Source organism: Pristiophorus japonicus, chromosome 15, assembly GCF_044704955.1.
Source record: "Pristiophorus japonicus isolate sPriJap1 chromosome 15, sPriJap1.hap1, whole genome shotgun sequence".
Lineage (NCBI taxonomy): Eukaryota > Metazoa > Chordata > Chondrichthyes > Pristiophoridae > Pristiophorus > Pristiophorus japonicus.
This window is the reverse complement of record NC_091991.1, coordinates 140,042,724-140,059,042: the sequence shown is the minus strand read 5'-3', so window position 1 is coordinate 140,059,042 and position 16,319 is coordinate 140,042,724. Positions and strand designations below refer to the sequence as shown.

Sequence of the window (16,319 nt, the reverse complement as noted above, 5' to 3'; positions counted from 1 at the left end):
TTTCTCATTGTGTTTCATTCATTCTCCGGCCCACCACAAAGATGATTCTCCTGGCCAGTTGTTTCATAAAATCTTTGACCGAGCTTTTGATCACCAGTCCTTTGGCTCGTGCCAATTTTTTTTGTCTGACTCTACTTGTGTCAAGCACTTTGGGACGTTTTACTATGTTCAGTGTGCTTATAAATGCAAGTTATCCTCATGTAAAGAGGCTAAACTGATGGGATTTGTTCACTAGGTGGGTGCAATTAATAAATTTAGAAAATCTGATCTGGAATTCCTTTGCACTATGGTTGAGTTGCAATTGGTGGTGGCAGGGTTTTGGTGTAGGATCAGGGACTCTGCATATCACACATTGCTAGGGTGGGGCATGAAATGGGGTCAAGATCACAGCTGCCCCAAATAATCAGCCTAAGGAGTATTTGTAGCCATTCTTGTGCACCCATCAGAGCTTCTGCCAGGGTTGGATGTTCAACCCCTTGAGCCTGTTCCGCCATTCAATTAGTTTGTGGCTGATCTGTATCTTAACTCCATCTACCTGCCTTGGTTCCATAACCCTTAATACTCTTGTATAACATGTCATTCAGTTTTGAAATTTTCAATTGACTTGGCTTCAACAACTGATTGGGGGAAAAAAGTTCCAGATTTCAACTACCCTTTGTGTGAGGAAGTGCTTTCTGATGTTCCCCCCTGAACAGCCTAGCTCTAATTTTAAGGTGATACTCCCTTGTTCTGAACTCATCCACCAGAGGAAATAGTTTCTCTCTAATCCAGTTCCCATTTAAAAGCTATTATGCATTCTGTTCCTGGTATCATATTCCATGTCCTAACAACCATCTTCATTTAAGAAAACTTCTCAATTTTGGTAGTTCCCTTAAATTTATGGCCTCTAGTTGCCACACACCAAAACATTTTCCTGATTAATCTGAAATTTTGAATACCCCTACCTGATCTTTAAACTCTCGTAAAATACTTTCCCTGGTCTATCCTAACTAAAGTATCGTATCCATGGTACGATCAAATCTTCTCTGCATCCTCTCCACGGTCTTGACATCCTGATTAAAGTGTCCCAAACTAGACAATATTCTAACTAGTCTACCCAATGATTTGTACAAGTTTAGCACTCCATGGCCTTTTTTCTTTTTAAAACGTAAGTACCTTGTCCTTTCACCTTTAAAGGTTTGTGTATCCTCTGACACAACTTCCATAATGCAAGGATGCTTGAAGAATTATGGTAAGTCTTTGCTATTTAATCTTTGACTTCCATCAGCTTTCTAGGATTCATGCCTGGTGTCTTTTCCACCATTTTTTCCCACTTATTTCCTTATCTATATTTGACTACCTCATTGACTTTCATTTCACTACTGCACTCTTCTGTGAAAACCAGGGCGCAAAACATCCATTGGTATCAACTATTCCTTCATTCCTTTTTAATTTCTAATCCACTCCAGCCTTTAACTTTGTGCTTATAAAATCCTTAACTCTTGTCTGTATTCATAACCCCCCCAACCATACCAATTCATTTTTGCTTTCCTTCTAGTTTCTATATTTGGTTTGATTTTCTTTTGTACTATTATCACTAGACATATCATTTGCATTTCTAATCCACTCCAGCCTTTTTTGCATTTTTTATACTCATTACAACTTTTTTCTCATTTAAGGAACTCCAGCTTTTAGTGCAACCTCTTTTTTTCTTGAGGGCATATGTCTTGTCTGTACCCTAATCATTTCCAATTTGAAGGCTTTCCCATTTCATGCACACATTCTGCCAGTTTTCCTTTCCAATTTATCTCAGCTGGTCCTTTTTAAAAAAAATCCACTTTAACATTGTACATTTACATTTGTTTCACAATCTTAAGTCATTTTAATTCTTCCTTCGGATCTGTTTCATATCTTGCCTATGTCCCCATTTCATTTTCCTTTCTGCTTTGTTTTTTTCCTGTCCTCTCGCTGTACTAGTTTAAATTCTCACTCTCTCCTTGTTCAGGTACAACTTATCCATCCTGTAAAGGTTATTCATGCCCTTGCACCGTTCCCAGTGAATCTGAACACTTCCTACGTAAGCCATTCAGTCATGCACCTAACTTATTTTACTACTCCCATACTGATTAGAGCATGGTGCCAGGAGTAATCCTGAGATTATTATACTTGAGGTCTTGCTCTTTAATCTATATTCTAATTGCTGAAACTCCCTTTCTTCCCGTCATTGGCTTCAATATGAACCATGACTTCGGTTATTCCCTTCCCTCCCCAAAATCTTTACACCTGTTCCATGATATAACTTACTCTGGCACACCATTCAGGACTTTCGGCTGTAGCTACAAAAAAAATGTCTATTCTCGACTATGGAATCCCCTATTACTGTGTTTCTGCATTTCACTTCCCCCTCTTTAGAAACCACTTGCTCCAGTGTTGTGGTTTTGCTCATGGTACATCTTCAAGAGTTGTTACTGTCACAGCAATACCCATGTCAATTCAATCCCTCCATGGCCTTGCCCCACCCCATTTTTGTAACCTCCTCCAGCCTTAAACTCTCTAAGATATCTGCTCTCCTCCAATTTTAATCACACCACCGTTGGTGGCCGTGCCTTCAGCTGCCAGTCCAAAGCTCTAGTATTCCTTCCCTAATCCTTTTTCCTCCAGTAAGATGCTCCTTAAAACCTTCTTCTTTCATCTGCCCTAACTCCTTGTGTAAAATGTTGTTAACGCTCCTGTGAAGCGCCTTGGGATGTTTTACTACGTTAAAGGCGCTATATAAGTACAAGTGGTTTTTGCTGTTGCCTTCAGTCTCCTCTTCCTACCCTGATATATGGTCATCCGCTATTCATTCTGCCTGAGGGGGTAACCATCAGCATTCCAGATGTAACAGTGTCGGCAACTGCTCTTCAAGCTTACTTCCTGCGTGTGGTCATCCTGGACACATGAAAGATCCAAAACCTATCACTTCATGCAGTTACTGTGCATATGGTTTCAATTGTCTCATCCCATATTAAACTAAATTGTTCGTTTGAATTTTCTGAAAGCACTCAAACTAAAATATTTTATAATGTTCAACGTTAGACCATAACTAGCAGATAAAATCTGAAGCAGTGGGTTTTCATCACAATACATCTGACCAAATTACCAACACAATGGTGAAGAATTTTGTTTTAAACTCCTTATGCAGCAGCATCTACTGAGTTGGTTGGATCAGATTGGATATGTTGTGATCTTGATTCAGACAATGAAGATTAGTCCATCATAGATACATGATCTACTTTTCTCCACATGTATTAGCCCAACCTTACATATAACCCTATCTTTCTCGACCCACTATTGCTCTGTATTTCAATCACTTTAAAAGGAATGAGTCTCTACTTGGTCCCAAAATTCATCCAACTTAAATCACTTTTAAGAACACGGGGGATTAAATGCCTGTTTTTCAGGCATTTTGCAGCCTCCCAAGACCCTAAATGGTGGACAAGAAGCGCACGCGCACTTCATACTAGAAAAGTACAAACAAGCGGTATCCTTTACCCTCGCCAGAAGTGGACATTTAACGATTTGCATATGGGGCCCAACATCTGTTTAAGTTCCCCGCTGCAATAGTGATTTGCCACGAGACAGCCAGCTGCCTCAGAGAAAACTAACCCAAAAATCGCCTAAAGAAATAAAAAGGAAAGTTACTTGCCACAATCACCATGCTGATCATCTCCGCTCCCACGATTCCCCAAGCTCCAGGTCCAGCTGAAACTCACCGACCCCGATCGCGCTCACCCACCACCCCCCCCCCCCCCCCCAAAATCCCACCATCCCCTGATCATTGCCTCTCCAAAACACCCAATCTCTCCATTCGAGACGACCACTTACCTGTGGGCCACTGCTTCGAACTTGGAACACTTACCAACACTTAGCGCAGCACCGTCTTTAATGTAATCAGGTCAAAGGCCAACAATGCAGAGCTCCTCGAACCTCACCATTTATGCACGGGGTATTAACCGCGTGTGTGTGTGTGTGTCTGGTAGGGGGGGACCAGCCAAAAAATTGGCGCTCTTGAATTGAGCCCCTCTCCCTCCCTCCCGTACCTACTTCCCAAATGGAAAAACAGAAGGAACAATATCACGTTTGCTGTATTTAAAATGTGTTTATCAGCAAGAATAAAAAACAGCTCTACAGGTTAAACAAAGAACCCAACATGGAAGTTTAACAGCTTCTTTGCATATTAAATAACCACAAAAAACTCTTAAAATCATACAGAATAAATAGTCAAAAATAATTTACACATTTGGTACAAAGATCAGGGAACGGCAGTTTATGAATTGTTTTGTTTAAAAGTTTTCACATCTCAAAAGGGGACGCAAACCTTTACTGCTGATATGGCTTTTTATCGAAACAATGCTATGAACAATTTTTTTCTGCTTTTGTACAACATTTACATCATAAAAGCCATTCAGAACCTGCTCCAAAGCTAAAGAAAAACCTTCTATTGTAGTGCATCAAACAGAACTTCACAGAGAGTCTCCCCATCAGCACCTTTTCTAAAAACTTTACACAGAATTAGGATCAATGTGTTTTATGTACTTCTATTGGTTTTATGTACTTCTGTTGATTTTGTTTAAACAATGGATGCTAATGACATAATCTAATCATCCATAAGTGCAGTGAGTTTACACTGGGTTGGGTTGAAGTTACTGAGCCCGATAATGCAAGGACGGTGAATATGACTTAAACACAAGGTTATTAGCTGTCAGCTGATGTTATTTCAGTTCTGTCATGCTGCCATGTTCAGTAATGCCTTCTGGTCATTTCCTCAAATCAGGTCTCAGAACCCAATGTTTTAAAAATAAAATCTCCCAACAAGGATTTACAAAGAATGTTAAGGATTAATGATAATTCTTTAATTCATCCATTCTTTTTTTTTAAAAAAAAAGCTCTGATGGGGAAGTCTCTCTCTAACACATAACACTCACCCAACACTTTTTAAATTGAGCTGAAACAAAAAAAGATGTCAAGATTCAAAGCTTCAGTCACAAATGATTGGAAATGGACACAACACTCTCCAGAGCACAGGTTGAGGACTGGTCAATTATACTGGGACAGGATGACAGCTGCTCCTAGCTGTAAAAATGCAACAATTGAATGGCCTATAATACAAACAGAAAATGCTGGAAATACTCAGCAGGTCAGGCAGCATCTGTGGAGAGAAACAGAGTTAACGTTTCAGGTCTGTGACCCCTCATCAGAACTGGAAAAGTTAGAGATGCAAGTGTAGGGGCAGGGAATGGGGGAGGGAAGGAAAGAACAAAAAGGAAGGTCTGTGACAGGGTGGAAGGCAGGAGAGATTAGAGACAAAAGGGATGATGGTGCAAGGTAAAAGGAGATGGTAATGGGACAAGTTGAAAAACAAAAGATGAGTCTAGATAGGGTGTAAATGGAGATGGCTGCCGTGAGAAAGAGAAAACCCCCAGAAAAAACAGAACAGCACCTCATCTTTCGTTTTAGCACTTTACAACCTTCTGGACTTAATATCAAGTTCAACAATTTCAAACCATAACCTCTGCCCCTATTTTTTTCTGCTTTCTTTCTCTTTCCCACAGCAGCTGTTGATTATTCCGCCATCTCCATTTACACCCTATCGAAACTCATCTTTTGTTTCTTAACTTGCCCCATTACAATCTCCTTTTGCCATCATCCCTTTTGTCTCTTCTGCCTTCCATCCAGTCAGACATTTCCTCCCCCCACCCTGCGCCCACCCCCCCCCTTTCCCTGCCCCTACACTTGCTTAAAAATCTGTTACATCTCTAACTCTTTCCAGTTCTGACGAAGGGTCATCAACCTGAAACGTTAACTATTTCTCTCTCCATAGATGCTGCCTGACCTGCTGAGCAGTTCCAGCATTTTGTGTTTTTATTTCAGATTCCAGCATCCGCAGTATTTTGCTATTGACATTGAATGGCCTACTCATGTTCCTATGAATACAAAGTAATACTGCTAGGTGTACACTGTAAAGAATTCAACTACAATTGGTTGCATTTTTGAACTGTTGAGTGACAGTAAATTTTCAGTTAGCGGTTACACATCACTCACCACAGCCCAGAACGATATTCAAACTAAACGGTACTTTCAGAACAGAAAGAATGCCGCCATATTGTGATTAGTTACCAATGAGCTTTCAGTTGTGAGAAACACTTTTGTAGTTCATTACAGGTCTGTCACACTTGTAAAAGAACACTCGTAATAAACCATTGATCGTGTGATAATCAAACTTCAGGTGTCACTGGTGGCGTTAGTAAGTTAAAGGACTATGGAATCAAAGGAGGAAGAGTTAGAAAAATTGCTAATCTGTTTCATTTGCAAGAATAATGCATCAGTTTAAGTTCATATTTCAAATATTAAGCATATTTAAGCTTTCAGTGCAAGTTTTTAAAAAACCGTTAAAAAGCAGTTAATAAATTAGCACTACTGCATGTAAAATGAAAACATTGCCTTGCGTGCAAAAAATAAAAATGTTTTGTTGCAAATTAAGTTAATTTCCATAGAAACATACCATCAATAACACACAATCGCACAAATACAAATTTCTATAAGAGATTGAAGGAGCTGTAAACCAAAACCAGTGGCTGAACAAACTGGCTCAGAAAAGGCCATCTGGCATTGTGGGGTCTTCAGTCTCAGCGGGAAAAAACCCAGCTGTTAACAAGTCTATTAGAAATTAGGAAGCTTTCTCAGTGATGGCTGTCAATCTGCCCACTTCACTATGATGTAGTATGTTTCGCACAACATACTGCAAGGGTTATTTCAAGTTTGGTTTGTGGGTATTTAGTTATCCACACACTTCATCAATTACAGTATGAACATGGCTGTCCATATATATGAGCACCATTATTAAACCAACTTTGTGATCAAGTCACAATATTGTCAGAGTGTCAGGATTATGTCAGGCTATGAAATCAATGCCACAATAATTATGGCACGCTATATACTTCCTTCTTTTGGACAACTAATAAATTGATGTTCTTTAAAGATACTAACTACGCTGATTGAACTATAAATTATAATCCTATCACTACTAGATTAAAGCTGGTTTGATCCATGTTGGGCCACTGCATGGCCAAACTGAATGCTGATCACATTGGTCTTCTGAGATCTGAACTCAGTCTTGGTCTGGTCAAGTTTTGCATGCATGATTTGGGTTTTCATTTGGAACAACCCCTTTGAATTTGAAAAGTGCGGCCATTTGCAAGCCAGCCAACGAGGATTGCGTAAAGGCACTACGCAGTTGTGCAACATTAAATACTAACAGCAATAAAGATCTCTTCACAGTTACATATGATGTAGGTAGGAGATGGGTTAAAATGGAGATTGAATCACACTTACTCTACTCTTAGCATTTACTATAAGTCACACTCCCACAGATGGCTTCTCAAATGTGAGGACATCAAATAAAGTACCTTTCAGGGGACTCCTATTATGAACTCTATAGAGATGCTTCAATTAGAACAATGACTTTATTGGGGGAAAGGAAGAGATTTCTTCTCTGCAGCCACGAACTGTTGAATGTCCTCACATACACCTGCAACACTTAACAGCCATCAGTGAAAAAAGACACCTTTAATTTCATATTCTTGGACTAGAACCAAAATTCAGTCATCAGAGTGAATAAGTGAGAAAGGGGAAGATGAAGATGAAGACTGTAGCTGTACACACAGCAGCAGAAAAAGAATGAAAGGTTACACTTGAATCAAACTCTGAAATAGCAATGCATTTAAAACCAGAAAATCCGGAGAGATTTCTGGGGCTGGTCAACAAAAAGTACTGAAGCTTTGAATTCTGACAAACATTTCACTCTGCATTCAGAACGTTCCTGATGCGAGGCTCGAGTCTGGAGGAATAAGTGAAATCTGAGTTCAAACTTGCTTGGAAAATGAATCTACATTTGTTTTATAAAAAGAAATTCTCAGTAGGTTCTTCCTATTTAATTGATGCAGAGAATATATTTAAGAATTGTACAAACCAAGTAAACATTATAACACACCCATTGAACAGTCTCTATTCCCTACCAGTGGGCACTGTTTGGTGACAGCTAACACAAAAACAGCCACAATCATCCACAACACTAATTGAATCAAACACAAATATAAAATTTAAAGTAAGAAAGATTGAATACATTGTTAAGATGAACCAATAAGGGCAGAGCTCCCAACTTCTGATTGCAGGAATAGTTTCATTTAAAAAAAACAATGATGTTGGAACACATGGGAAAGCAAAACAGGAGAAAACTATCCAAAGGACACTATTCCCCCCAAAAAACTACCGTGTGCACAACTTCTGTCTTCTCTCCATCCCAGCACAAACCAGGTGCACTAAAGTAAACATATAAGATTAGATTCTTTCTTCATTAGTAAACAAATGTAAAAAATTACAACTTTTACAACTCTAAATGTTGTTCTAATTCAACATTACAAGAATCTTTAAATCACTTTAAGATGTTAAAGTAGTGAAAATTTGCTGAAACTTGATGAGGGAGACTTGATTGATGGGCTAAAATGCTGCAAGATGGCAACATTTTGTTTATGGGCGTACATCTTTTGGTCTGAATCAAAGTAGAAAATGCAAAAAAAAATGCAGATACAAAATGCAGATTACCAGCGGATTCTCAGAAGACTTTTACGGCTTTAAAAAAACAATCTCAAGAGTGCTACAGATTGTGGACTACCTGTGTCACAAGCAATTCATTTTTCCATAATCCTCAAATCCATCTGCATATCTGGTTTATACCTTAGGTTAGACTTGTCTCAAGTCATTATTTCTGACATTTAGCTCATTTTGAATAAACTTGGGGTGTAAGTACTGCACTGTAACATGCACTGGTGGTCCCAGTACAATGGCCCATTGTTGTGTGGTTCAAGCTTTGTAATCACTTGCCCTGTTTCTGGGCAGCCTAAGGTTGCAACCATTTGGCCCACAGCCAATGAGTAACAATTTGGACGCTGTTGGACAGTGGTGTTGGGAGATAATCCTTCAGTCCACTCCGGGGCAGTGCTGGACAGCAATCTAATTGTTTGACAGTAGTTTGGATTAAGAAATAAAGCACAGGTCTCCTACAATCCCTGTGTGGTACACAAGATTAACAATGCTAACATCTCGACCAACGATACACAAGAGACTACAGGTAGTGCACAATCTGCAGCACTCGAGTTGTATATTTTTTAAAACCACGTAACTCTTCTGAGAATCTTACTTGTACATTGTGATGCTCAGCCAGCAGACCAGAGTTACACAACCGATTGCTCCTTGCACTAAAGTTCAGCAGCAAATCTGTACTCACGTGCTTGGACACAGAGCTGCACTCTTCAATGTTTAATGTTCTGAGAGAGCATACAAGAGCTTCTCTAGTAACATTAAAAAAAAGTCTAAAGTAAGTTTGTAAAACTCGACAGTGACTCCCATGGGCACAGAAAGCCCAAGCAATGCGAAACCACCTCTTAAAAGTAAATTGCGCTTGGGAGTCAGCACCTGAAATTGTTTCACATTAACAGAGAAGTGGTACCAGAACTCAAACATAAAGCACAGCAGGAGGAAAAATCTAAAAGACAATGAAAAAATAGAGTGTATCTATTCAGGATGGAAAATCCTTCTACTTTAGAAATAATTAGGTTTTATACACTTAAAAAGGAAATGGTGAGTGGTACTCTAAAAACAAACTGACAATTTAAAATCAACAGTGCAGAAACAAATTGAGAAGGTGCATCTAGACCTTGATGTTGGGTGAAGCAATTATATAATACTGTACTCAGCATCAAGCTTCGGGTTTGTTTCGGACAGACACAAAGGAAAGAGGACACGAGGGAGAGACCCATTAAAGCTGATTCAGCAGCTGGGGACAAAGATTACAGAAGATGGGGTGCGGAAGAGAAGAGATCCACTGATGTGGTAGCAGGATTATAGAACCATAAACTAGAAAGATAAAAGAACCAGACGCAGCAAATGGGAAAGAGAGTGTGGCGTGTGAACAAAGGAGGCATAGCAATATAACAGTAGGAGGCTCTTGCCTAGACAATGACAATCCTGATGAACAAATAGCCCATTACAAATAACTACCATTTACCAAACCACAAGTGCAGCATAAAGAAATGGATTTCATTCTTAGAGTGACCATCAGAGACATGTTTGTGACTGCCTAATTCCTCAGTTCACACGTACACAAACCTATACACTTTTTGAACACACTTTGCATCAATACCATGCACCTTAATAGGAATTCTCAGAAAAATTCACCGGTACATTAGACAGACATTTAAGGGCATATTGCTGCAATGGGGACCAAAATTCAGTGAGCCTAAGCTACTATTATTAGTTTAATGATCTCCTTGTATCATAATCAGTCCCACATGGACACACGACAATCATGTGAGCCATAGATTTTTACATATTCTTTCAGGTAGTATACAGTCACTCATGTTTTACCGTAGTCTAGGATTAGTGCTGTTTTGCTTTAAATTGAAAGCACAAATGGGTGTGTTATATACAACAAAAGGTTTGTAGAACTCTCTCTAGAACATTCTTTTATCAATCCAGGAATAACTTGGTACAAACTATAAGATCACCAGATCTGCATCAAGACTCTTAAGTTCTTACAACAGTTTTGTTTCCATGCCCAATCTGAGCACGTGCTCGAACTGCATTTCAGTTTCAGATGTTGGGAGAGAATTTCACCCTAGTGTTCGGTCCCATCGCAGGATCCTTTTGGCCTCTTCTGTTTTGTAGCTTCACGCAGTGTCACTGACTGCCAGCGTAATGTTATCATAAATCTAATACTGATTCACGGGAAGTACTGTCAAGCATATTGCACATTTTTTAAACCTCTCAGTGTCATTTACAAATGGTTTCTCCAGTAGTCAGAGCCCGTTATGGGCAGCTTAATTGGCAAGGTGCTGAGAAATGGGGGACTCTAAATGCGTCCCTTGTTCGGTTCATGACTTTACTGTGAAAGATCACCAATTGGAGGGACACTGTCAAAAAGCATCTCCTTCCTTGAAGTCTCAGCCCCCGAGAGCTCTTGGGCGAGGTCGTTAAAGCGGGCAATGTAATCCACACTGCTTTCATTCATCATACACACCAGCTGGGAGTCCACCTGTAGAACAAAACAACCAGCATGAAAATGAGTACATGACCTAACAGACAGCACAAATGCTTAAAATGAAAATTTAGATTTTCCCCTCTCTTTCTCCCCCTTAAGAATTTAACCAAGTTGTTCACTGCTAATGCCTGTCATTTGCTGGCTACCAGGAACTACTTGATACACTGGCACAGATAAACTTGTCCCCTGACCAGGTTTTTCTAGCTCCTTTGTTTTTTGGTGGTGGTCGGGATGGGAGGGGGAGGGAGGAGGGAAAGAGAAGCACTTCCCTCAGATGAACACTGTGGTGCCAGTAGGCCAGCTATGAAATAAAAATGCTTTAAAATGTTTGTTTGGTGTTGTAGGTGCATTTCCATGGTCCTTTTCCAAAAGGATCCAAAACATTTCAAACCTTCCTTTGAATTAGCCTTGGATAGACAATATAGTTACATATCTGAATTGTTGTATCTCATGGCCAATATTATACTATTACACACTTGTGAAGAATACAGTTTTGTAAAATATAAAAGTACTGCTGAAGAAAGAATGGGAACACCAATCCATCCCTTGCTGGATAATAGGAACTTAATATAGTTAGAACAATTTTTCTTACTGGTGCTTAGAAGGTTATAAAAATATCAGGTTGTTGAACTGTTTTTTGTACAGGAACAGTATTGCTGTTTCCTTGCTGGACCTCCACCCCCCTTTAACATAATTGGCAATCAAAGCTGCAAAGCTCCATGTCACTCGATTACGGGTGAATTCTACTGACTGCCCCATGAAATGCAGCAGCCAGGAAAATATCAGTGATCAATTTAAATCAACTTGCAACAACTATTTCAGATCAATATTAATTAGGTATTCATCCACTGAAAGATATAATTAACTAAAACTGATGTTCATAAAGCATATTTTTCTCCCTGCACAGCACCAATATTCAAACTGAAGGTTACTGAAATAGGTTTGAATATTTAGGATCAGATGGCTGTTAACCAAGTTTAATTGCACAGATGGATTCTGCCAAATCAAATATCAATAGTTGCAATGTTCACTCAATGGGCCCAAGTTTCCACAAGAAAAAAAACGGGCGCCCCTCCGAGCTGGGCGCCTGTTTTTCGCGCCTAAAAAAATCCTCGGTATTCTCCACCTACCTGTAGGTCCTCTGGCCCTCGGCGCAGCCAGCACGAGCTGTGGGGGGGCGGAGCCAGGTCCCGGCGCTAAAAACAGTGCCGGGACCTCTGCACATGCGCGCTACAGTCGGCACGCAAGTGCAGTAGCTCCAGGCGCCGAACTGTGTGGGAGGGGCCCGAAGCACACAGCCCCTAGCCCTGGCTGAATGGCCTCACTGGGGCTGCGTGAATGAGGCTCCTCCCACACAGTTCGGCCAGCTCCTGCTTCCCCCCACCCCCCCCCCCCCCCCGACCAGACCCGACACCCGCTCCCCCCCCCCGCCGACCAGACCCGGCCCTCTCTTCTCTTCTCTTCTCTTCTCTCCCTCCCTCCTTCCTTCCTTCTCTCCCTCCCTCCCTCCCTCCCTCCCGCTCAGCGGCACGAACGACTGCAGAATTCTCCCTGGCTGAAGCACTTTCACACAGGTAGGAAGATGGTTTATTTAATCTTTTCTTGGCTTATAAATGTTTATTTAGGTTGGATTTATTTGTCGAAGTATGAATAAGGATTTATTGTCGAATTTAATGAGTTCCCTCCCCCCACCTCGTTCTGGACGCCTAATTTGTAACCTGCGCCTGATTTTTTAATGTGTAGAACAGGTTTTTTCAGTTCTACAAAAATCTTCACTGGCTCCATTCTACTTTAGTTTGGAGTACATTTTCACTGTGGAAGCTTTCAAATCAGGCGTCAGTGGCCGGACACGCCCCCTTTTGAAGAAAAAAATTCTGTTCTAAACTAGAACTGTTCTACCTGACTAGAACTGCAGAAAAAAAAATGTGGAGAATTGCGATTTCTAAAATAGTCCGTTCTCCACCAGTTGCTCCTAAAAATCAGGCGCGAATCATGTGGAAACTTGGGCCCAATATGTTCCCATAACAACTAGGCCAATTTTACAAGGACCTCAGTGCCTCAAAATCTGTGGATAAATTGACATTTCAATCTTCAGTTAATTTGCCAGGAATATTTAAATTGGAAAGCTCTATTAACCAGTAATGCAACTCAATAGTCATATACTAGAAATCCCTTTGGTAGGGTAGGCTTGAACCTTAAATGTTCATAATCACATTATTTGATTTTTTTTTAAAAAAGAGACTGTTGAATTTTATTCTTTATAAAGCACTGCTTAGGTCACTTTTCAAATAGAGCCCACCTTACCTCAGAGACATCTACTAGTGAGCGGGACACAAAAGAATCTCTGGAGTTTCCATCCAATAGGCTTGTTCCAAGCAGAGAGTTGCTATTGCTGTTGCCCGTTGTTAGCATCTTGCGCCCCTTTTCAGGTGATATTAGGCTTGCTGCAACCAACCCAGAACATAGCGATTGAATACACTGCATTTCCCTAAAGAGTACAACATGCTCGAAAGCACAAAATAGTAATACAGATGCTTGAAAGGTCAAGTTCCAACCTCATTGTCTTTTTAGTGTCAGCTTGACTCAGTTGGTAGCATTTCTCAGAAGGTTGTGGGTTAAAAGCCAACTCCAGGACTGGAGCACATAAGCTAGCTCAACACTTCTGTGCAGCACTGAAGGAGTACTGCATCGTGGAGGTTTTATCCATTGGATGAGATGGTGACCAACAGAAGCATTTTTGTCAAAGATCTAGCTTGGTATTGGTTTCTTTAATTCTATCACATTACAGAAGGGGTTAAAAACCAGCTTCACTCAGAAATCACATCGCAACTTTAGTTGGTAAATTGTTGCAATGACTGAAGGAGCCAAGTTAGCCAATTCAAGTAAAAACATGCTGTATGATTTGTTTATACGAGTCCGATTGGCAAACGTTTAAATTTAATGAGCAATTCATAAAATTCACAAAGCACCCCCCACCACAGTTTGGAGCTTTTTATCAGCCCACACTTTTCGATGAGTTTCATCTGGAGCTTTCAAACAAAGGCTGTCTGACTAGAACCTATGAAGAGAATTAGACAAGTCAGATAACGTCTGTAGTTAGTGAAGAAAAGAGTAAAAGGACCACTACATAAAAACTAATTATAGCCTAGTTTTACCAAAAGAGATGCAAACTATTTATTATTTTCTACTATACGAGAAGCTAACAAAGTTTAACTACTGTAAAAATACTTACTGTTACTGAGTTTATTTATTTGTTCTATTACTATTCAATAACATTTTGCCACTTAACGCGTAAAACAAAGTCTAGTGCAGTGTTATTCTACTGCTTTCCAAAGACAGGAGAATCCTGTGGAGGCATTGGATAGAATGATTAGCTGAAGGGTTCAGTATGCTCAACACACTAGAACATTTTAACTAGCTATCAGGACAAGTAAAAATGCTATTGAGGCGTAGGGAGCTGCAACTCACCTACAACAGTAATTTGAAACACAGAAGCCAAAAATATCTAGAGTAAAAAGGGTACAAGAATTCAAAAACAAAAGAGAAATTAAACTGAGATCTCGTGTGCTTGTTCAATTGGGCATTAAACATCCCATTACACTCGTTAAAGGAAAGCAGGGAGATCTTCCAAAGTCCTTGCCAACATTCCACTCTTAACTAACATCAAAAACAGATTACCTGGTTTCACCCCAATGTTTTTTTTGTAATTGTACCTTGCACAAAATGACTGCCATGTTTTTCCTATGTAACAGCCACTGCACATCAAAGCAATTCAGTGTGTGAATTGCTCTGGGACATTTTTGAGATACACAAGATAAATACAAGTTTTTCTTTCTTAAAATTCTGCATGTAATATAAAAATCCTGAGGATTTTTCTTTTTATCTAGAAGTAATGCTTATGGTGTCACGTAACTTTGACTCATGTCCATCCTCAACATTACTAATCAACAAACTAAGTTTATTACTGGATGAAGAATGTGGCATATATATCTGATTTGGGATGAATGGGGTATGGCAAACAAAATCTAGATTATATCAAGCTTGTCAGCACTCCCTGAGAGATTGACTTATGACATCTCCCCCATTCTCCAATTACAGGTTAGTTTAGTCACATTTCTCTCTGGTTACTTGTACCGTGCATCAGTTGCTGGCTCAGAGCTCATGAAGGAGTGCTGCGCTGAGGCCTTTAACAGTGCCGCTTTGTGACCAGCCAGTGGTGGGATTATTATTACTGTACTCCACACTGATGAACAACAATACAATATTTAAAACAAATAACTTCACTCATGCAATAAAGGCTGAAATGACCGACTGGCAAGACCGGTTGCGTATTTATGGAATACAAAACCTTCATACAAAAAAAGGTAAAAACAAGTTATCAAAGACCTTGTGATATTAAATAGAGCTCAGTATAGATGCTAAAATACCAAATCCAACCCAATGTGTTTGTTTGTGGAGAGTCTGAATCTTTCACTGCCTGTAGGAGTTGGGAGACATTGAATGGGAACTGAGAAACAAGTCATTACCTCATGATGAATCTAGCGATTTGAAATGGGACTGAGACCATGCAGGATATGTTTGTATATTTAGGGAGCGCAAATCATAATGGGGTGGATTTCAGCTTTTGGAGGCCAATAAACTATAAGACACTTACACAATAGACTACCTAACGAGGAGTCACCGGAATCATTTGGATACCACTGTGGATCGTGGGTAGGAGAGGGAATCCAGTTGCGTTGAGGACTGGATGAAGGAGACGGGAGACTCTTCGAGCTGTCACTACCATTCAACTTTGTCGGAGAGAGAGAAGCACCGTCACCTATTTAAAACAAAAAACGTGGCTTACATCAGAAGCTGCTGCAGTGAGTAAGTTATACTACAACAGTGACTACACTTCATTAGCTGTAAAATGCTTTGGGACACTATATAAATGCCAGCTCGTTAAGAATAGGTTACACACTCAATTGATTGATCCTAATAAAAGCTATGTGGCGTTGTGGCTATCAAATGAGGAACTATATTACAACAAATGTTCCACCTAAGCTGCGCGGTCGGGCGGTAATGGGAAAGGTCCTGCACAGGCCACTTACCGGCTTCTCCATTGTAAATACCGCGCATACGGGGAAATTTAAAGGGGAAATTTAAAAGAAACAGGTTGTTCAGAACAAAGGGCAACCACAGGGAACATTGGTTACAACAGTAC

The 16,319-nt window shown here is 40.1% G+C and overlaps 1 protein-coding gene across 4 annotated transcripts in view; it reads right to left on the bottom strand.

Annotated features, from left to right (window-relative positions):
• Positions 1-8,462: 8,462 nt before the first annotated feature.
• Positions 8,463-16,319, bottom strand: part of cramp1 (cramped chromatin regulator homolog 1) — a 72,462-nt gene continuing 64,605 nt past the window's right edge. For all 4 annotated transcript variants that reach the window (XM_070901010.1, XM_070901012.1, XM_070901011.1 and 1 more), the window contains exons 18-20: positions 15,771-15,935; positions 13,421-13,560; positions 8,463-11,110 (exon numbers count right to left, since the gene is read on the bottom strand). In XM_070901010.1, the coding sequence (XP_070757111.1) occupies positions 10,958-11,110; positions 13,421-13,560; positions 15,771-15,935 (458 nt within the window). In that variant the 3' untranslated portion in view covers positions 8,463-10,957. The remainder of the gene's footprint in view (positions 11,111-13,420; positions 13,561-15,770; positions 15,936-16,319) is intronic.